Raw genomic sequence first — 22,368 nt, forward strand, 5'->3', positions numbered from 1 at the left:
ACCACTGACAGTAGAACCAACTTTAGAAAAATGAAAAATATCCAGCGGGAAGGTTTAAAATTACAAATTCCAGGCATATATTTGACAGAATGTATTTACTACATATTCACAGTACGAGATCAATGAGGTACATATCGAGGTGTAGACGAAATATATTTCTATTGTGAAGTAAAATATGGTGTCGTAATTATTTACGTTTTATATGAAATGTGTATGGAAGAATCAAAACAATGTTCGAAATACTCACGATTTCTCGGCTCGGAGAAATGTGGCCATGATTCGTCCAAAATTCAAAGCAATGTTAAGGATTGGAGTCTTACAAAGTAACAAAAACGGTTTCTGGCTTTCATCAATAGCAACAACGAAAATCCTTTGGACCAAAACATCTGGCATCATATCACTATGCTAAAACCGTGATGGAATGTCATGAAATTCTACAGTTGAATGTTGTACCAAAACTTGCCGATCGTCCCAATAGTCGTGAGTTTCGCCTAATGGAAAAATTTCTCCGACTAGTGGAGATTGACAACATAATATATATGATTTAATCATTCACAAAAAGAGAACAACGTTTGTCTGCCGTCGATAAATATGTTGAACAAAACATTCGACACCAATTAAGGTGCGGTTTTGACAATAACAGGCACCATCAGCCTAAGATCTTAGGAACTTAGGAACTATGTAAACTAAATTTTCTACAATGTTAACAAATCAAATTCACATCTACAGTTTTGTTTTTCATTGAATTTCTATATCCGAAAATTCGTCTGTCAAGACATAATTATACTGAACTATACTACAAATATATGTTGAACTTTCCTAGACATTGTTAGTTGAATTAGTTGAAAGCACATATCCATTTCACACATTATATACAGTCTAAAAAGCATTCCATTCATTTGTTGTTTTATTTTTCAGACTTCTCTGCGAACCGGTCAATCAGGATCCTTCATTCCATTTGGAATACCGTGGCCTAGTGACGATGAAAGGTAAACCAGAACCGATGGAGTGTTGGTTCCTTACCAGGAAAACTTCAGACAGCAACGGGCAACCACCACCTTCACTACCACCTACAGCGCCTGCTGCTTCCTGTAATTAAAATGCATGAAATGCCATTACCTTAATGGATACTCATCGAAAGATGAGCATCAACCAAGTGGATAGATTTCGAAGACTAGTAATCAAGAGAAAGGAACTATACGGTAGAAATAAATCAAGCCACGATGAATTGAAAACAAAAATTGAAGCTCGAATAGATAGCTTCTGATTCTAAGATAGCATCCAAATAAAAAAAAAAGTAACAAATAATCATACTTTACAATAAACATAACTAAAATCAAGATAATATCGAACCGTACATCATGGAGGTAGATGTTAGAGATAGTAAATAAAAAGCATATTACCAATAGGAGAAACTCTGAGCAACAATGATGTACATTCTATCTCAAAACCTGAAAGCTATTTCTAAAGTATGGTAACTCGAACTAATAAGCTACTGTTGATTTTGTTTGTAGATTTTATTGTATGGAAAAAAAGATAAAGCCGCTGCCGATTTGTTATGTTTTGGCTTGCTATAACTACTAGGGGGTTTCATCTTAAATCTACGTTGATTTGACACATGTGAGCTTTAAAAACTATTAGATGACAACAGTATAGTAGCTGCTAGAAGCAGATAGTGAATATTTTATGTAGAAAAAAAGGAGGTAACGGCTGAAGGCGGGCAATGAAGAGACATAAACATCAATAACACAAAAGAATCAAAATATGGAATTTTTGGTGTACTGGAATTGTAGAAATCGGTAAACAGTAATGGTGTAGGTCAAATAAACCAAAAATAAATACTTATTTCAATGCACATCGGTGTTGTTCTATTTATGTTCCTTTTAGCGCGTCATTTGAATTTCACAAACAATGTAATGCATACTACTTCCGCCCAATTGCTCAGAACTGTCGAATGAATCACAAGTTCTTTAATCGTTGTGAATATTTATTATTATCGACGATTACTCATCATATCAAAACATGACCTGTAAGTGGTCAGCTACCATTCCAACCACTACGAACGGGTCGTCCAGACGTACCTGTTCTAAAAACCCGATCGCTTATCTTATCAGCAATGAAAAAATCGTTGATTCCGCGAGGTGGTGGTGGTTCCTACAACGATGGCACTCGGCCCGTTTTCGAAGCTTCAGTCTACTACGAAACAACGCCCCGACCGGTCCGAATCGAGACGGAACTCCGCGATCCGTTGGCCGGAATGATAGTGATAAGTGCTGATAAGCAGGTGTGACTAAGATTGGGTGGATTTTTCGAAGAAAAATTTTGGATTTCAGTGAGGAATAGTGCGAAAAAATGCGTTGGCAGTTACTACTGCTGCTGTTCTGTACAGTAGCTGTCCTGGAAAGGACGATTGTTGTGAAAGCGGATGACGCTGACGTCACCGATGACGGTGAAACAATCCATTCAAGCGGAAGTGGCAAGCTGGAGGACGAAGAAACTGAAACGGAAACCGTTTCGGAGATTGAAGATGGTGAAGCAACGGACCAAAGTGAAAGTGAGGATACTAAAGTGGACGAAGACGCCGTGGAGGTAGACCCGAACGCCAACGCCCGATCCGATGGCGATAAACCCGTGGGCAGACGTGGGAAATACTACAACTACGACGACTTTCTGTCTAATTTGGATTCTTTTGACCCCAATTACGACTGGTCGAGTAAGTTTGCACAACATATTTTACTCATTAACCATTCTGCTTTTCCGAGAAAACGGTTCTATTGGCAAGAAGCTACAAGTATGCTTTATCTTATCGAGACGCGAATGAGTAAGAGATAAGTCTCCGCTTCGCCCTGAATATATACACCTGTCGCAATCGAACTTCTGCCGGTGCGTTTCACATTGATTAGATTATGAATTGCTGAGCTTCGGGCGAGGTTTGGTGTTTATTTTGTATGATGATATCAAGCCCCGTATTGGAGATATGCTGCGTTGTGTGCTTTCCGCGCCGTTAAGTGTTTGGCAATGTTTGTTCGCGCTGATAACGAAGGTATGACGGCGAAAGCTCGCGCGATTGCACAGTGTGGGATCGATAAACAGCTTGCAGTCATCATTCAGAATGAAACCATTTTGTGCGTACGATATCGCTCGCACGGTTATTGCTGCCGCAGGATGGTATTGTGTTTAATCTCGATGAGTGTTCTATCTGGTTTTAGAATTGTATTTTTTACACCCATAGCTCTGAAAAAGACCTGCTTCCGTAGTACCGGGAAACGGTGTGACTTCGATAGCTTTTTTTAATGTTCGTAGAATATTTCATTCATAAACTGGCAAATCTTTTCGTTGTTTTTTTACAAACAAGTTATGAAATTGATAAAAAAAAACAATCTCTACACTCCTTGAAGGGTTTATTTTTACTTATCCCATTTTCGAAATTATGTCACGATATTGAAATCAATTCTTTTATCTTCACTTTTTTGTTAATAATTTTCAACGTTTTGGTAAATTCAAAGAGCTCAGAGTGTTTTAATTGCAGGAAGCAACATACACGCTGTCCAACTTCTATAAGACCACCCTGATTTTATTTCGTTGCAACACAAACAGTTAGAATTTCAACAAGATACATTCATACATTGTTGAATGCTTAAAAAAAAGTATATTCAACGTCAATTTCGTTCAAAACAGTTGTTTGTTTATTTATTGTGCTTAAATATGATAATTTTTCATAGAAACTGGTATAATACCATTTCGAAAATCATATGGATTTACATGTCAATAATTGGCAACCTTGCCATTTCGGCTAATAAGGAAAGTTCGTGTTGGAATACTATTTACCAAATGCTGCTGAACGAATTTCTCGATATTTTTCCATGTTTCCGAAATTGCGACCTTGAGCTCTTCAATCGTGGTTTACCGTTTTCCCTCAGTGTAGATTCTGCGTACAAGGATCCCCCTAAGATTTTCAACAGGATTCAAATCTGGAGAGTGAGCCGACCAGTCCTAAAAATTAAGTGTTTGGTCCTTGATCCATTGTTTATTTTCCTTGCTGATATGAATAGTAGCATTGTTTAACTGGAAAGTGATTTTTTGTGATGATATTCACGCAAAAACGGTAGGAGAGAGGATTCCAGAACATATATGTAATCCTTGAATGATGTGAAAGCTATCTTGAGCTTTCCAGTTGCACAGAATCCCGCCCAAACCATGCACGAGCCTTCACTGAAATTCCTGGTTGAAAAATACTGTTCCGTAAATCACGGAAAGTACCCGTTGAAACCATCAGGACCATCCTAATTGAACTTTTTTGTCATCAGTGAAGATAACCTATACGTTGAAGAACTTTTCGTTATGGTAGATAGCAAAATGTGTTCTTTTGGAAATATTCTTTGTCACAACATACCATGTCCCACTGTCGGTTCATGTGAGCTTTGGCAAAACTCAGACGTCTTCCGATTTGAGATGGTGTAAGATGAGGAGCTTTAACCTCTTTAACCCTCTTTATGTGTAAATTTTTTACCAAAACTTGACAAATTGTCACCCGAGAAACATTTAAATTGAATTATTGCTTAATTTGCATAAGTGATTTTGACGTATTCTAATCTGTATTAGCTGTTTCCCGCTTATACCGGTCAGAGAGCTTCGATTTATGTGAAGCTCTCTCCTCCTTACCGCATCCTTGAGAATTCCTAAAATAATTGAGCACTACTTGATGGGATCGTCCAATCTGACGAGAAATTTCTCTGATACCAACATTTTCTTGGTGAAATGCGTCGATTTGTCTTTTTTTTCCCTCCGTGAACACTTTTCCCTTCGGCATTTTCCAGATTGATTGATCAAAACAACTAAAACAACGGAAAATGTAACTGGTCCTATAGACACTTGGAAAATACAAAACCTTTGGTTTACGCTCAGCGCTTGCACACACACATATGAAAATCATGCAGTGTATGGTAGTCGCCAATACCAACAAACTAGAATATAAGTTGAAGCATTGTTTATTTATAATGGCACAAAGCAACAAGATAGAGTGTACTTCATGGAAAAGGGTAAATAGATCTGTTCAAGAAATTATGTAAAGGGTATTCCGTTAATGATGTGACTAAAATTTAAGGATAAATCAACTCCACTGCGTATTTCATGATTTTATAATTCCAAGATGGCGACCACTACAAAATGTCGGTTACATATTTTCCCAAACCCCATTAATATGGGTATCAAATGAAAGGGCTTAAATAGTAGAACACTGTTATTCATGAGGAATGCAAAATGGGTATCAAGTGAAGGGGCTTGACCAGTAGATCCCAGTTATTTATGAAAACCTGTTTGTATGTATGTTTGTATGTCAGGAGGGTTGTTCCACATTAATAAAAACTTGACCCCGTTTCTTTTGATTTATTGATCTAGAATTTGGAACAAACCTTTATCTCTGCTGTCATTATAACACTATGTATTCCATTATCTTGAAAAATCCAATTTGGCCGCCGGTAAAACATGGCTGAATGGCTTGACTTGTAGTACACACTACATTATAAACAACATAAATTCAAAAAGGTGTATGTATTTTTTTGTAATCCTCTCAATATCGGTATCGAATGAACTGATTTGACTAATAGAATACAGTACATCATCAAAATATTCAGAAGAAAATTAGGTAAGAAATAAAAATAAAAAAAGGTTGAATGGTTTAATTGTAGAGAAGTATACTAATCATACAGTAATATACTAAAAACTAGAAAATAAAAAAAAGAAAAAAAAACTTTTTAAGTTAAACGGTTTAATGTACTAAAAGCTAGAATATAATAAGGCAAGTAGCAGTTAATATATATCACATCCCTTCCTTCATTAATCTAGGGCAATGATGAGACTAAAATAAAATCGTGAGGCACATCGGATTTCCATTGTTCACAGTTAGTTGTTTCATCATTTTGATTTTATTTTAGTCTCATCATTGCCCTAGATTAATGAAGGAAGGGATGTGATAACTATTAACTGCTACTTGCCTCATTATTTTCTTTCAGTACATTAAACCGTTTAACTTAAAAAGTTTTTTTTTACTTTTTTTATATTTGATTCTGTTTAGTAAGGTAAATGAAGTTCGTTGATTAGCCCCAAGTCTCTAGTTGCTAATAATACAATAATTCGTTCAAATTATCTATTTTTTATGTTTTCTAACGATTTTTTTCAAAGAGAAATTATGAGCATGGTTTGTTCACCTCTGATTATGGTTTGTCCGGTTTTAGAAGTCACTATTTTTCAATAGAGAAGTTCCAATTTTCAAGTAGATGTTGCATTTCTCATTGATTGAGTTTACTGTCATTGAGTTATGGATGGATCAATATTCATAATTTAGGCTTTCATCAGAATATTGCACTCAACACAGAGAAACTTCATTTCTGACACGCATGAAGGATAACATAAACAAACTGCAGCGCGCCAAGCGGCTTCCATAATAAACATGTGAACAAACCAACATCAGCATATCTGACAAACCATGATCAGAATTGAGGTCATCGAGATGCATTAATTACATGATTTAGATATACAAATCTAATACAAATGGTGTGCAGGCATGATGTTCACAACTTTTGTAAGTGTTATACTCCAAAAAAGGTCTGAATATGTACCAAATAATCATCTGGTGGTTGTTTGGAAGTTAGCTCAAATGAGGGGCGTTTTGACTCCAATAGAAAGTGGACTTTATAAACCTTTAAAACGTGTGAATCCGTAGAAATATCCTGTGAAACTGCTTTATATATTGAAAAATATAAAGGGATTAAGCATGGATAAATATGCTTCGACACACAACCTATGTACTTCATGCATTCTTTGAGACTAATTCTCCTCACTTTTTCAATTGCCTAAAATAAGCGATGTTCAATTACTGATAATGATGGTTGATGTTAGATGGCAGAAAAATTAATTTGATATTTATTTACAAAATCAGTTGTATCTTGGGATTGGTTATAGATAAAAGAATTTTTCATATCAAAATGAAGATAAATTCTTTTCCGAAAAAAACATTAACAAATTGTTTCCGTTTGGACTCTTTGTTGGCCAATCCCAGCGGATATTTTATTCAAAGATCTCTTCACATCTGCAACATCCCTAGTCACTTTGGCACCCTTCCTCAATTTCCGCTTGACAATTGCCACATACTTTCCAATTGGCTGGAATTGGGGGCAATTGGGAGAATTGAGGTATTTTTCAATGTAATCAACCACTGAAACATCTCTCAACTGTAGTGACTGCTTGCGAAATCTGGCCAAAACTTCACCAGACCTTTGTAAGCTTCAATAAACGGAAGGTGGCGTTTCTGTTGGTGCTCTTCTATATACATTTTCGAACCCATTCTCTAGTTCGTGGCGAGAACCTTGGTTATCTGTCCACTGCGTCATCTTTCGAGCCCTCTTTTGACCACCAGATTTTCATTCAGTGTCCTGTTTTGTTGCTTGTAGGCACGGAAATGGTGATAACCGAGTTGTCCGCGAGTCCTGATTTTGCCTTATTTGTTCTTAATCTCCATCCTCAAATTTCGATCGTAAGGTCCACTCCGAAGCGTCCTCTGATCAATTCGAATAACAGTTGTACGTTCACGAAAACGTTACGCATATCATACACAGTCTTTTTAGCCACTTCAAGCGATTTCGTCCAAAGTCAAATTCATTCTTTCGACTTCCATCCTGTACAACTTTCTCAAAGCAAAACGGATAAACGTGAAATTTTTACCGTCGAGACATGTAAGTTTTCCCAAAAATTTGCTGTCAAAAGATTTCAGATACGTCTACTACGACCGCTGTTATAAAGTGAACAGTGATTTCGGATACTAACTGAATCACACCTCAAAAGGTGTGAAGCTACACTATCGCTGACGATATCTCTCGAGTATTCGTTCTTAAATCTTCGTATGAAATAATTGGCAACAGGGAAGCGCAATCTTCAAATACAACGCTGTCAAATCATCCTAAAAATAGATTTATGTTCAGAACTCAACCGCACTGTTGCCACAGGATACGAAATTATTTTATTGAAGCGAGTTGAATAAATATTGCTTTGGATATTATTGTATAATGCATCCAAAACTTACAAAAAAATGTTAAGCAGAAAATTTGCTTGATCATAAGAAGGGCTGAGAGTTTACGTAGTTCTGTAGGATCAGTTTAAGATGATTGATTAATGATTCGTTCTTGCTCTAATATTATATTATATACATAATCTAGCTATAACTAACTATAACAGCTAACGCAATAGTCTTCTTCGCAGATGACATACACTCGGCGATTATATGTTTGTTCCACCATCACCATTATTCCGCATATTTATAACCACTTCAATCAGCTTTTGGCAACTCATCAACACAACAACAATGCTTCAATGTCATGCAAAAATACAGAAGCACCCTCCACTAGATGGGATGAGAACCGATGTGTGAATAATTTCATCGAGCCTCATGCTTGGATTTGAAGTTGCGAACAAAATGGCACCGCTATTTGGCTGTTACGTTCGTATATCAACCAAAACCGCTGTGCGTGACAGCAGCATTAAAGAAGACTGTTGACTAATCGTCAACTGGAGCAAGACTGTGTAATAGAAATGATAATGTGTTTATATTTCAACACTTTGAACTCGAAGGGTTTACTCCCCTATATGTGATGTAAATCGCTAATGGATTCTTTTATAAATTAATGGGTAAACGGGCGTGAGGATAAAATGAAATATTTCCTCTATCCACAGTGTCCGTAGAACGAACACTGCTTTTGTATTTCAGGCGAACGATTTAAGCGTGCCTATGATATATATATGATAAAAATTAAGCCTCGCTGTTACACTAGTTGCTCGTTGTTGACAGCACGAATAGATAATAACAGAAATTACATAACAAATCTATCGCAGAATGAGAATGATGTTAATTTCATTCATTTCCTCCATTTGAGAACCGAGCAATCGTGATTTATAGCTTATCAAACAAATACTCAAACCATCAGAATCCGTTCGCAGAAAAAGAAACTCTTACTGAAAAACGCATTCCTGTATCAAAAAAAGTTTGCAGCAGCTAGCAATAAAAGACGAATAGTAAAACCCTACCTGATTTAGTCTGGTTATATCGGCAACCCTTAGACCAGTGGTGGCCATCCTGCGGCCCTCCGGCGTTGTTTATGCGGCCCGCGGCCTGATTTTAAAAAAAATCATATGAGCGAAATTATGAATATAGTTGAAAATTCTTCCATTGTTGTTGTTTATTGTTTATATCAACAGACCTCCAAGGTCCCAAAGATTTCAACTTAACCTAATTAAACTTAAGAATCGCTGCTTCAACATGCTTATGGAGGAATTGAGATCAAATACGGGAGCAATCGTATTGAAGGTGTGCTGTAGTCCCGTTATTCCGGAATGCATGCCATAGTTCGATCGCTGAGGTAACATTCGCATGAACGGTGTATTTCTCAGACGTCGTGGAGGAACATTGAAGTTCAGTTTTTCCAGGAGTTGCGGGCAATCGATGCGGTTGGTTATGAGATCAACAACAAACAATGACCTCGCTAGATTTCGTCTGGTATGTAGAGAGTCCAGATGGATCAGCAAGCTGCGACTCTCGTAGCTTGGAAGCCGAAGCGGATCACGCCAAGGCAACAGTCGGAGAGCGTATCTAACAAACCGTCGTTGCACTGATTCAATTCGCGTCGCCCCGTTCTGAAAGCACGGATTCCATATGACGCTTCCATACTCCAGGGTTGGACGAACCAGAGCGCAATACAACGATTTGAGACAGTAGACATCGGTGAAACTTTTGGAAACTCTAAAGATGAAACCCAAATTTCTTGATGCCTTACCAACGATGTGTGAAACGTGTTGCTTAAATTCCAATTTTGAATCTAGAACCACTCCAAGATTTTTAATCTCCGTTCTCCGTTCAATTTTGACATCAGATATTATATAATTGTGCATAATTAGCTCCTTCTTCCTACCGAAGGTAACCGTCGTACACTTGGAAGGGTTGATTGACCTATAATTGACAGAACACCAAGAAGCGAATACTGTGTACAACTTACGAACAACTGTGATCAGAGCCAGTCATCGAATTGATTTTGAATTTGCTAAAGCGTGTGGCTGATTCACTGCCTTGCAATAAAGTTTGTTCATGTCGGTTTTCTTTCACTCATCCCCCGTTTTTTTTTTCGCAAAGACGCGCTCGAAGTTTCAAATTTAATATTCGGGACGTGGCTAAACTGACGTAGCGGACGAGAGTGCGCAAGTTGTTTAACATAGAGACAATTAGAGGAGATGTGTCTAAAACGCGACTGCCGGGCAATTTGACCCGCCTGATTTACTCGTAAACCAGGAAGAACAAAAATGCAATGGATATAGGAAATCGTGCTAGTCAATGATATCATCCTACCATGAAAGTTTTACATTTGTAACATGCTTTAAAAAATATGAAAAATAATTTTCTTTGGAGCGATTTTCGATGTAATTTTCAACATCATTTCTTTAAAATTTTTGTTGCTTGAAACCGATTCAGAGGCGATAACTGTGAGTCATATTTATTGAGTCGAGTTCCCAGTGAATATCTCAGATGAAGAAAATGTTAAGAAAGGATTCATTTCCTGCTCAATTTGATATTTTCCGCATCAGCTTACCATCGGGCAGTGTGGCATACCCTCGATCGGGGCAATTTGCTCGCTTTCGGCCGGATAACATTCTCACGAGAGAAATAGCTTGTATGTGAGGGATGCCAAATGATTTTTTCAAATATCTCTGCATGGCACGAATAAATGTCTTCAAATGTAATCATAATGAAGAAAAATGAGCAAACCATCACGATATTTCTAAATCATGTTCGATAAATCACACAAACAATTGTTTTCACAAACTTTGAAATGACTTCGGTATGTTTCCGCAAAATTAAATGTCTTCAAAACGAAACCATGTCTTCACATCTGGCATCTATATTATGTGCTCAGAGAATGCAGGAAAACAAGAGCGCGGACTGGAGAATTAATGCACGAATACTGGGAGAACACGCTCACCGGAGGAACGGTTTCTTCTCGTCGCTGGTGGGCATGAAGAGAATAGATTGATAGAATCTCTCATTCATACAAGCTGTTTCTCTGAGCTTTATAGTTTCTGAGAGAAACAACTCATGGGCATATTATACTTCTGCTGTGCCATTTAACACCGTATGATTGGAAATTTAGAATTTGGGCGTCTTACAAAATAAAATTCCTAGCATTTTTGTTATTCAGTATCTACAATACAGAACGATTACAGATGACTGAGGGTTAACTAATCTACGTACTGACGTAGGTGTTACCTTAAATTTTAAGAGATACATCCATTCTCGCTTAGGGGGTGCGTATTACACACATCTCCTACACTTTGATGCGGACACAATCCGAGTGAAAAGAGTAACTCAGTTCTCCGATCTTTACTCAGTCTAGCGATACCCTGATCCACTCACAGTAACCAAGATAACATCGTCAGTCGTTAGTCATTCCTCTAGCAACGTAAGTGCTATTAAAGAAGGCGACCTTATCGAATATCCGGACAGTAGACGTCGAGCGTTAATTGAGGTGCCTGGAGAGACGGCTTGAAAAAGATTCACTGTTTTACGAGAATGTACGACAATAGGTGTCAAACTACGCGTCAAATGGCTACATCTACGTAATTACGACAGAGGAAATACCATAGAGGACGCATCTGCAGCTCCCATTAGGTGTGGTATTGAACCTAAACAAACCTGGTGGAATATGAGTTATTTGGGATACGTCCGAAAAGGTGGACGCCAAATCACTGAATATGATGTTACTTAATAATCCTATTGACTCCGCAGCTGCACGTAACGTTAATATTCGGCGAACGGTAAGTCATCTTTTCCGCCGATATTCGAGAAACGTTTCTTAGAGTCGGTAAGAGCGATGGGAACGGGCTGTTATTCGCACATACAATACGTTAAGTACCTGAACCCGACGGAGTATGAGCAAGAATAGCCTGAGGCGACGGTAGCAATCGAAAATAAACATTATGTCAACAACTATCTCGATAGTGTCGACATCAAAAAGCAGGCTTATACGCAACTGAATGTCAAACTGATCCTTAACTCCATAAGGCTTAAGCTATCGGAGAAGTGAGTCCAGCTGAAGACCAGCTAAAGGTCTTTCGATGAACAGTCACAATGGGTTAGAGTGCGTCTGCCTCACGATCTGTCTGCAAAAGGAAATAGGATCGATCGTGGAGAGTTACATTGCGACAAACAAAAATTATGATGCTGGGCTTCGTGGAGAGAATATACGATCCAGTGGGACCTACTAGGTTCGATTGTAACTTAAGAAATTATACTGCTGCAGAACGTTTGGTGCACTGAGCTCAATTGACTAGAATGCAAATCTACGTTCTAAAAAGTATGAACAGCCCTCTCTCTTGACGTAATCGGCCAACCGAGAATAAAATCATATTAAAGGGTGTGTCACATCAAATTGCATCACGGAAAAAACGCTGTAGAAATTCGCCCAGTAGACCGATCCTTTTGAAAATTTTAGACAGTAAAATAAAAACTATTAAACAACTTTTGGCATTTTCTTTTTATTCATACTTCGAGCCCAAGCCCGTATGCTCGCACCTTCCTCTTTACCCCGTCCATAAGGTTCTGTACAACGTCAGGTTGTAGTTTTTTTTTAACAGAAATCCATTTTCTCGTGAAGTCCGCCTCCGATTTGACAACTTTTGGGTTCTTCCGGAGGGCCTGCTTCATAATCGCCCAATATTTCTCTATTGGGCGAAGCTCCGGCGCACGAAGGTGACCCCGTTGGTTTCGTACCACTCCGACACGTCCTTTGAATAGTGGCATGAAGCGAGATCCGGCCAGAAGATGGTCGGGCCCTCGTGCTGCTTCAATAGATGCTGTAAGCGCTTCTGTAGGCACTCCTTAAAGTAAACCTGCTCGTTTACCGTGCCGGTCATCACGAAGGGGGCGCTCCGCTTTCCGCAAGAGCAGATCGCTTGCCACACCATGTACTTTTTGGCAAACTTGGATAGTTTCTGCTTGCGAATCTCCTCCGGAACGCTGAATTTGTCCTCTGTGGAGAGGAACAACAGGCCCGGCAGCTGACGAAAGTCCGCTTTGACGTAGGTTTCGTCGTCCATTACCAGGCAATACGGCTTCGTCAGCATTTCGGTGTACAGCTTTCGGGCTCGCGTCTTCCCCACCATGTTTTGCCTTTCGTCGCGGTTAGGAGCCTTCTGAACCTTGTATGTACGCAGGCCCTCCCGCTGCTTGGTCCGCTGGACGAATGAACTTGATAAATTCAGCTTATTGGCGACATCCCGGACCGAACTTCTCGGATCACGTCTAAACTGCTTAACTACGCGCTTGTGATCTTTTTCACTGACAGAGCATCCATTTTTGCCGTTCTTCACCTTCCGGTCGATGGTTAGGTTCTCGAAGTATCGTTTTAGTACTCTGCTGATCGTGGATTGGACGATTCCCAGCATCTTACCGATGTCCCGATGTGACAACTCCGGATTCTCGAAATGAGTGCACAGGATTAATTCATGACGCTCTTTTTCGTTCGACGACATTTTTCCAAATTTACGAAAAATTGACAGTGAAGTATGGCCAACGTGATCTATACACTCTTATCTGATTATAAGCGAAAGCTGAAAATATAATTCCTAAAAATTAAATTTCTACAGCATTTTTTCCGTGATGCAATTTGATGTGACACACCCTTTAGATACTTCGGTTACATTTCATGTGATTTCAAGTCATTCTACAGAGTGATTTTAGAGGCATTCTTCGATAGATTATTATTTACAATATTATTAGAATATACTTATGGCTACCTCGGCTGACTCGGAGGAATTTCAAAGGGGAAGTCCAATTTCGACCGCTTTTTGTAGCAATGGAGGCCGTACATCAGTGATAACGTGGAAAAAGTTGGCTTCAATCGTCAGCAGATTATAGGTGTAGGGACTTCACATAGTATCACAAAAACAATCCAATAGTGTTTAATCGCATGATATTGATAGCCTACCCAACGTTTCATTCAACAAATCAATTGTGGCCTGCGTGGTGTGCCATGTTGCACCATGTTGATTGAACCACACCTTCTCCATACACTCAATTGTTTTACGAATATGTCAAAGATCATGGCTCTATAACGGTCACCACGTTTTTTTTTCTGTATAATGTGCGATTCACATAGAACGTTACAGAGAAGAACGTCTACGTTCAGTCAACGTCTCCACCAATTCACACATGCAGTCAATGCTTCCACCAGTCCGTCACGTCAAATGTCAAACGAATGATTTATTCAATGTTATTCATGGTGTCGCCACCTACAACAATTTTAAATTGCAATGCCCTCTTTCGAACCAACATACCTAGAATTTGTCCTAAATTTTGAAAAATTCAATGAAAATCATTGAATTTAAATGCTTGAACCCCGTAGTCCGACCCTTATTCAACAATAATAATATATATACCATTTCTCTCAGCTAGTCGCGAATGATTTTCACTCCGAAATTTGGAACTAAGAGATATGTTGGCATAAAAAGTACAGTAAGTTACTTATAATGCGACATGCCGAGGCACCACTTAGTGTCGCATTGGAGGTCATTTTGATCAGTAATTGGACATTCGCGACTGGTGGTGACTTTCAATGTGGGGCCATAATTTGGGCCCCGAACTCAATGTTTACAAAATGTCCAATTAGAGGTAAAAATGTCCAATTAAATGTGTTGCATCACAGGTCTGTCCAATTAGCTGAATGTCGAATTAGATGTAAATTACTGTACAACCAAAATCAAAACAAAAGCCGAGACATATCCCCAGACAAAAACCCAAGGAACCGTTCCTCTCCGTCAATTATTCTTTTCTACAAATCCTACCGGCCGTTCTCATTGAACGTATGCTGACGGGTCGTTACGTTGCCGGTGTATGTGAATGTTTTCATATTAATTGCATGGTAGAATAACTGACGTAACGTGACGTGACGTGGATGTTGTATGTGAATCGCACTTAACAGTGACTTTTAACACTTTTGGGCTTCTCGTCACTTTTACCTTCCATCTTGGAAGAATGTCGGGAGTGAGAATTGAACTCGTGACCTTTACGTGAGAGGCATGGATGTTACCACTACGTCAGATCGCGTTCACGCGGTACCATGAAGTATTACGTTCTGGCCGGCAAAAGGACGAAGAGCGCGATGAGTTTCTCAAACTGAACCATAGTTACCGTAAAAAATCTGCTCAATTTACAGTTCTGCACGTCGTTCAGTTCTATTCATAATGGACTGGAAAATCAAAATAAACACGAATCAAGTGACAGCTGTCAAAACGTCGCACACATATAAGAAAATGTAGACACATGAAGTTCCACAAATCTATTAAAAAACATGCTTTCTCATACGACAAAAGACATCACATTTCATATGTTTTTATTAATTTTCTTGTTTCATATCATTCACCAATTCACATGCGATAATTGCTTTTTCCTTCTATTTTTCATGTCTCATTTTCAACCAGACCCAATAAATCGCGAGCAGCCAAAGGATCCCCCTAACTTCCATACCGATGGCTCCGCCTACACAATCACCCCTGCTCGCTTGGCGGAAATTCGCCGAAACTTCCTCTATCCATTCTACGACCAGGGCGGTCCGGAAAATATCGGCGATTATCAGCGAGATATCCACGATTCGATCTCCCAGGTGCACAAAAACTTCAACTTCCAGCTGCCATTCTTCGGGTTCCGGTTCAATTACACTCGCATCTCTAAAAACGGTTTTCTAGAGTTCTCCGATCCTCCGGAGCACTACACCTACCCGCTGTCATTCCCCATCAAAGACTGGCCCCGTCGGAACGATCCCTCGTTCATCGGGATATTCTTCTCGAAGTGCCGCATAGGTCGAATTTATGACACCGACATCGATCAACGCGTCCCTGGGGTGTACTTCCGGATGGAGCGTGACTTGCAAACCCGAACCGACAGACCCGGGGTGGAGATGCGGGAGCGTGTCATGTGGGATATCCGACAGGGTGTGGTCGGATCGGATACATTCATTCCGAAGCACGTGATCATTACCACGTGGAAGAATTTGACCTTCGCTGGTGGCATTGATAACTCGCTGTATAGAGTATGGTATTTCGTCGTGTTGTGCGTGCGATAGACATTCATCTGTTCGAACTTTTCAGACCAATACTTTCCAAATGGTGCTAGCAACTGATGAGGTTTATACATATGCCATATTTAACTATGCGATTATCAATTGGTCGTCGCATACGGAGGCTGGTGGCGATACGACCGGAGGAGAGGGAGGAGTTCCTGCTTACGTAAGTTAACAAGATACAACCAATTGGAGGCAAAATCTTGATTACCATAACGGTTACAGATTGGATTCAATGCTGGAAACGGAACACAAGCCTATGAGTACAAACCTTACAGTCAGGCTTCAGTGCTGCGTGATTTGACAGGTCGAGGTTGGGCCAACAACTTCCCTGGGCGACACATTTTCCGTATTGATGAACGAATCATGCTGGGAACCTGCAACAAGGATATCGATGCGGCCCATCTCCCCCTAGTGTTCGCTCCGGAATCTGGCAATATGCTTGGTGGTACCGTTGTGAACATCACGGGACCGTGCTTTATGCCGAACGATCGCGTGGCGTGCCGTTTCGACACGGAGGAAGTGGTGGGAACGGTCGTCGATACCAATCGTGCCATCTGCATTCAACCATTCCTCAAAGCTCAAGGTTATATACGTTTTGAAATTTCGATCGGAACGGAACGATTCAAGTGGAGAGGTAGATATTTTGTTGAGACTCCGGCAACCGCAACGGATCGAATCTTCTTTGAAACCGACGACGTTCATCGTAGAAACCCGTCAGAAATCCGCATCACTTGGAACCGATATAACCTTACGACTAATTTGAATGCCAACATTCAGATTTCATTATGGGGCTACAGGGAGGCGACAATCCGGTAGGTTTGGAAAAATTACATAGTGTTGAGTTATGAATACTAACGTATGATTTGTCTTTAAGACCCGAACTAGAGTACATAGACATGATTGAACCGCAGTTAACGAATACGGGGGCATATACGATCGCCCCAGCCAACTACCGTCTACGGGACAACCCACGCAATGTAGACATGCAATTTGGGTTCATCCAGATCAATCTAACCACCCCAGAACAATTCAACGGACTTAGCATATCTCCGTAAGTTTGTCAACTCTGTTGTTCTTGCGAGCACTAATCCATTTCTCCCACATACAGGGTTCTCTGGTCAAAACCCATACCCCTTGGCTGGTACTTCGGACCACAATGGGAGCGGATCCACGGACGAAACTGGCCTAGAGCCTTATGTGACAACTGGCTGATGTCGGACCGATTCCTTCGCAACTTTGCCAATGAACTTCCACTTTGCCCGTGTACTCTGGAGCACGCCATCTATGACAAAGGACGCTTCCTACCCGATACGGAATGTGATCGCGATGCAAACCCGACTTGTCTACACCATCGGGGTGCCATACACTGCGTACGAACCGGCCAACCATCCGTGCAGGGATCTGAACAGCAATGTTGCTACGATCGTAATGGACTGCTGATGCTGTCATACGATCAGATGTGGGGTTCGCGACCACGACGCAACCACAACGTCGGTCAAATGCCCTGGAACGAAGCCAACAAGGTACCCACGCTGTCCACCTGGTTCCACGATGTTCGACCGTACTACTCGTGTTGTATGTGGCAGGATGAACAAGCGGTGGGCTGCGAAACGTTCCGATTCGAACGTCGCCCGTCTCAGGATTGTATCGCGTATCAGTCCCCGGCGGTAGGTGCCGTTTTTGGTGACCCCCACATTGTGACCTTCGATGGACTGCAGTACACCTTCAACGGGATGGGCGAATTTGTGCTGTTGCGGGGAAACAATGGACGTGAACGCATCGATGTGCAGGGTCGTTTCGAGCAAGTGCCGCGCAATATCCACGGACCCGTAATGGCCACCCACCTAACATCGATTGCAGCTCGGGGTAATACCTCTACGATTATTGAAGTGAGACTACGACCCCGAGAAGCACAGTGGCGTTATAGATTGGACGTGTTTGCCGATCAACGGAGAATCTACTTTGACAGACAAAGCTTGAAGTTCCAGCACTTCCACGGGGTGACTGTATACACGCCTACATATATTCTGAACCAGTCGGAAGTCGTTATTATGTTTTCATCGGGAGTTGGAGTGGAGGTCGTTGAAAATAATGGCTTCATGACGGCGAGAGTGTACACACCGTGGAGTTTCATAGTATGGAAGAACTTATTCTTAACGTCTAACGGACAATACCATTGGTTCTCATTTTTCCTTAATTTTCAGAATAAAACACGGGGACTACTTGGTTACTGGAGTTGGAACATGATCGATGATTTGGTTCGTCCCGACGACACTGTTGTCACTCCCAATTTGAATAATTTTGAGGATGTTCACAGAAATTTTGCAATGCATTGTAAGGACTACGTCAAAATGATGCTTTCCGAAGGAATTAATGTTCTTTTTGTGTCACAACTAGGGATGTTGGCGGACCGAGAGATCGAAGGCGTCGGTCAGGCACTGTTCACGAGAGAATTCGGTAGAACTTCTAGTTACTTTGCAAATGTTTCATTCACACCGGAGTTCCGTCGAGAGCCGAGAGAGTTCTTGCCACCAAACCGCACCAATGATATCGAGCGCGCAACGGAGCTCTGCGGTGAGAGTTACCAATGTCGTTACGATTACGGCATGACTCTGAGTCGGGAGATGGCACACTTCACCAAAAACTATCACTCCAGCGCCATCAACATTCAGACGACCAACAATGAGTTAGTATCCCTGACGCATCGCTTCACGGCATTGTCGCCTTTGAATACGTTTTGAATTTCAGACGAACTATATCATGCGGAATACTGGAAACTCCAAGGTTTGGCCGTAAGTCAAACTTTATTTTCACACCGGGAGCACGAGTTTCCTTCGAATGCAACGAAGGATTCGTGTTGATTGGAGATTCTCGCCGCGTATGTCTGGAGAATGGACAGTGGGACATCCCGGATTACGGTTACACTGAATGTCTACGTAAGTAACTCTCGCTTCGCTTGGCTAGGATAACCCCTCTCTAACCGGAGACTCCTTCGCTCGTTTAGGGGCCGTATTCTATACCCGCCGTACTGCTTGGATAACAACGGGCATTGTCATCGCTGTTATGTTACCCCTGATAATGTGTATTGTTTGTGGAGTTTACTGTATCCGCAAGCGCAAGCTTAAGGAGGATCCAAACTGGCGCATGCCTATCCCATCGCGGTCGGCTTCGCGAACCACGCTACGCAATCTAAATGGCAGCGATCTCGACGATAACACCATCAAGAAGGTTCGTCGGTACGATGCGACGTACAACACGCACGAACCGCTGGCTGGCAAGCCGGACATTAAGTTCGAACCGAAGAAAATGGACCTAGATGAAGAAGACATCACATCCTCGGAGGGAGGTGAATATAGAGATAAAGTAACAGATGATTTCCAATATAAAAGCATGGGTGATCAAAAACAATTAGGTCGTCGGAGGCTGACCGCCGGACCAGAAAACGGACCCTTCAATGAAGATGAAGAAAATAATTATCCCCCACCACCGGTTGATTCTCCGACGCAGGAGTACGGTGCCTACAGCCCCACCTTCAGTGGCATCGATCGCAACAGCAGCTTCGCTACGGACGAGGCGTCCCCGGTTCATCAGAGGCGTCCACAGGGATTCCCAACGCAACCCGCCAACAGCACATTCTTCGGCAATCGACCAATTAACCAAAATGTCGGAATACCCGGGAAACTTGACAGCCGATCAACCGACGTTTAAAAGATAGCTCTTTCCTTGACAATATAAACCCTGTTTCATAAATTCCGACAGCAGTCACAAGTTGTACGACTTCACCGATTCCGTCATCGCTCTATTTTTTTATTGTAATAACCGTAAGTTTGATAAGCTCAGGTAGACAACACACATGATGTTAAAGTAATAAACCCAATGTGTACTTAGTGATAAGCAAGAGTGTGAAATCAATAAAATAAGCTCAGTGTTAACAACTACTAACACGCATGTATTCGTACTAACACGCACTAAACATTGCATTCCAGCACAGGCAATGCCCGTTGGCCAATCAGGAAAATGTTGTGCCGTAATGACTGGTCGATACCTTTTTTATCGTAATCTATTTGTCCAAAAACAGGTGAACCGGAGTATTCCGCGCGTACAGCGGGAGTAACTTTGAGTGTGATGCTTATGCTGCTGATACCACTGGCGCTGATTTGCCTTCTCGTCGGACGACATTTTCTTAGGGGCAAAATGGCGGCGCAAAAACGTGCGCCATAGAAGGTTGGTTGTGTTATCGTTGGAATTGTGATATCTTTTCGTCGTACATTAAAGTTGATCTCTAGATAAGAATATCTAATCATTGAATGGTTGTAAGACTTGTTATATATTCGAATGCCTTGCTAAAACTAAAAAAAGCCCATCAGCACTATCAATACTTGTTTTAGAAGCGTTCCTATTAAAATTGCATGGTATAAATTGCATGGTAGAAAATTGTCATGAACATCATGCGATAGTACATACTTCTAAGCAGGGCCTGACAATTTCACTTCAATTAGCACATCGTCACTCAATAATGTGTCTATCGCTTCTCAAAACAGAACCAGAACCATGCAGGCTAAAAATATATCTACTCTCTTTTCACGCACAATAAGAAAAATATCTCGTCTCTTTCGTACATATTCCTTTCATTTCACGTTGATTCCTTTCATTCTGCAAACAAAAGCGACGTTAGAAATCGTCACTTGGAAATTAATTTGAAGCATCCATGTATTCTGGCAGTTTGTATAGAAATGAATTTTTCCTTGTTGCATTCGAAACTTATTCACTGAAACTAATGAAAACGGTGCAGTGAGGGTTGTGTAGTATGCCTGCAGGAGTAATTATTTACCGGCGCTAGTTGTCAGTGTGAAATTAGTGATGAAACGGATAGTGGTTTGGTCAGATACTGGATACCGATCAGCTTCGAGTCCGGATAGCCGAGTATTCGACAGCCCGATGTTTGTGTTTGTGCTTGTTTGTGTGCGTGCACGTGTATTTGTGTGGGTGTTTGTGTATGTTCGCGCGTTTTTTAGGTGTTTGTGTGCGTGTGTGCGCGTGCATTTGGGCGTGTTTTTTTGCTTGCATGCAGGTGTGCGCTTTTTTTATGCGCGGGCATGTGTAGGCGTGTTTGCGCGCATTTGTGCGTGTTTGTGTGCGCGTGTGTACGTGCGTTTGCGCGTGTTTTTGACGTAGGACTACGTCTTTCATTTCTATACCGGGGTGTAAAATCAAAGTTTCGAAAACGAAAGCGTTACGCCGGAGACCGAGATTTTGAGTGTTAATAGCTCCTAAACAACTGAACGAAATGGTATGATAAACACTTCATTCGAAAGATAAAATGTCTACGCGTTCTATACTTGTTACTTTCTGATCCAAAAACTTGTTTCCATAGTCTTAAATTTGCTTTCAAAATAGGCTATTGAAATCACCAATCGGTATATAAGCGAGCGCCGCTCGGAAATCCACTCAGTTCTAATTGAACAGCGATTGGAGCATGTTGTCGCTGTTGTGGTGAAGCTCTTCATTTATCATGAAAGCGCGGATGAACGGTGTCACCAAGAGCCTGTTTGTGCACTATAGGCCAGAAGGGAATCCATCAGGAGGAGAGTGATGCTACAAACGGTTCCCCGGGAACTCGAAGCAGCCGCTACACACACACACACACACATACACGCACGGAATTCTTTCCATTTGGATCGAGAAAGATCCGGAAAATAATCTGCCAGTTCCTCTAGGAATTTAAAAATACATTCATGTGAAAGAGTTTATTTGAATGTTTTCTATCCATGTAACACTGTGACCAAATATGTTTCAATCAAGTGCTATTAACAGATGGTTATCGAGTTAGCATTAACCACTGGTGGGCTTCCAGTATCGAGGAAAATGTGGAAATATCTAATCGTTACTGAAAATAATCTGCCAGTTCCTCTGGGAATTTAAAATTACATTCATATGAAAGAGTTTATTTTAATGTTTTCTATCCATGTAACACTGTGACCAAATACATTAGGTTTTGTGATTTTTCAATCAATCGCAATCAACAGGATAGCTTCTGAAGATTATTCTTCCCCATCAGTAGGATATTTCCGTATCCAATATTGGATGCATAAAACCTTGTGCCTCCAACGTAACGCTCTCGTTTTCGAAGTTCTCCAAATATTCATTCATTCAGAATGAATTCAGATTCAACTTCATACAAATGATCTCTAAATCAACGATAGTCCTACGTCAC

The 22,368-nt window shown here is 40.8% G+C and overlaps 2 protein-coding genes across 6 annotated transcripts in view; both read left to right on the top strand.

Annotated features, from left to right (window-relative positions):
• Positions 1-1,848, top strand: part of LOC129764963 (guanylate cyclase soluble subunit beta-1) — a 105,267-nt gene extending 103,419 nt beyond the window's left edge. For all 3 annotated transcript variants that reach the window (XM_055764663.1, XM_055764672.1, XM_055764679.1), the window contains exon 11: positions 919-1,848. In XM_055764663.1, coding sequence (XP_055620638.1) covers positions 919-1,099 — 181 coding nt within the window. In that variant the 3' untranslated portion in view covers positions 1,100-1,848. The remainder of the gene's footprint in view (positions 1-918) is intronic.
• A 332-nt stretch (positions 1,849-2,180) lies between these two features.
• LOC129762768 (protein mesh) lies at positions 2,181-20,413 on the top strand. Of its 3 annotated transcripts, XM_055761293.1 has the most exons (11): positions 2,181-2,713; positions 15,514-16,121; positions 16,180-16,317; positions 16,377-16,966; positions 17,029-17,205; positions 17,263-18,289; positions 18,359-18,488; positions 18,552-18,840; positions 18,903-19,090; positions 19,159-19,500; positions 19,567-20,096. In XM_055761293.1, the coding sequence occupies exons 1-11, from the start codon at positions 2,353-2,355 to the stop codon at positions 19,860-19,862; spliced, it is 4,146 nt and encodes a 1,381-aa protein (XP_055617268.1). In that variant the 5' UTR covers positions 2,181-2,352; the 3' UTR covers positions 19,863-20,096. The 3 variants fall into 3 exon arrangements, with proteins under 3 accessions (XP_055617268.1, XP_055617269.1, XP_055617267.1); XM_055761294.1 differs by lacking the exons at positions 19,159-19,500; positions 19,567-20,096 and adding an exon at positions 20,233-20,413; XM_055761292.1 differs by having other exon boundaries at positions 19,159-20,096.
• Positions 20,414-22,368: the final 1,955 nt, after the last annotated feature.

The sequence above is a fragment of the Toxorhynchites rutilus genome, chromosome 1 (genome assembly GCF_029784135.1).
Source record: "Toxorhynchites rutilus septentrionalis strain SRP chromosome 1, ASM2978413v1, whole genome shotgun sequence".
Lineage (NCBI taxonomy): Eukaryota > Metazoa > Arthropoda > Insecta > Diptera > Culicidae > Toxorhynchites > Toxorhynchites rutilus.

Bases quoted from the DNA above. Each gene is read 5' to 3' on its own strand.
- LOC129762768 (XM_055761292.1), top strand. From the start codon at position 2,353: ATGCGTTGGCAGTTACTACTGCTGCTGTTCTGTACAGTAGCTGTCCTG. The intron at 16,122-16,179 runs GTATGGTATTTC...CGAACTTTTCAG, and splicing joins TTGATAACTCGCTGTATAGA to ACCAATACTTTCCAAATGGT. The intron at 19,091-19,158 runs GTAAGTAACTCT...TCGCTCGTTTAG, and splicing joins CGGTTACACTGAATGTCTAC to GGGCCGTATTCTATACCCGC.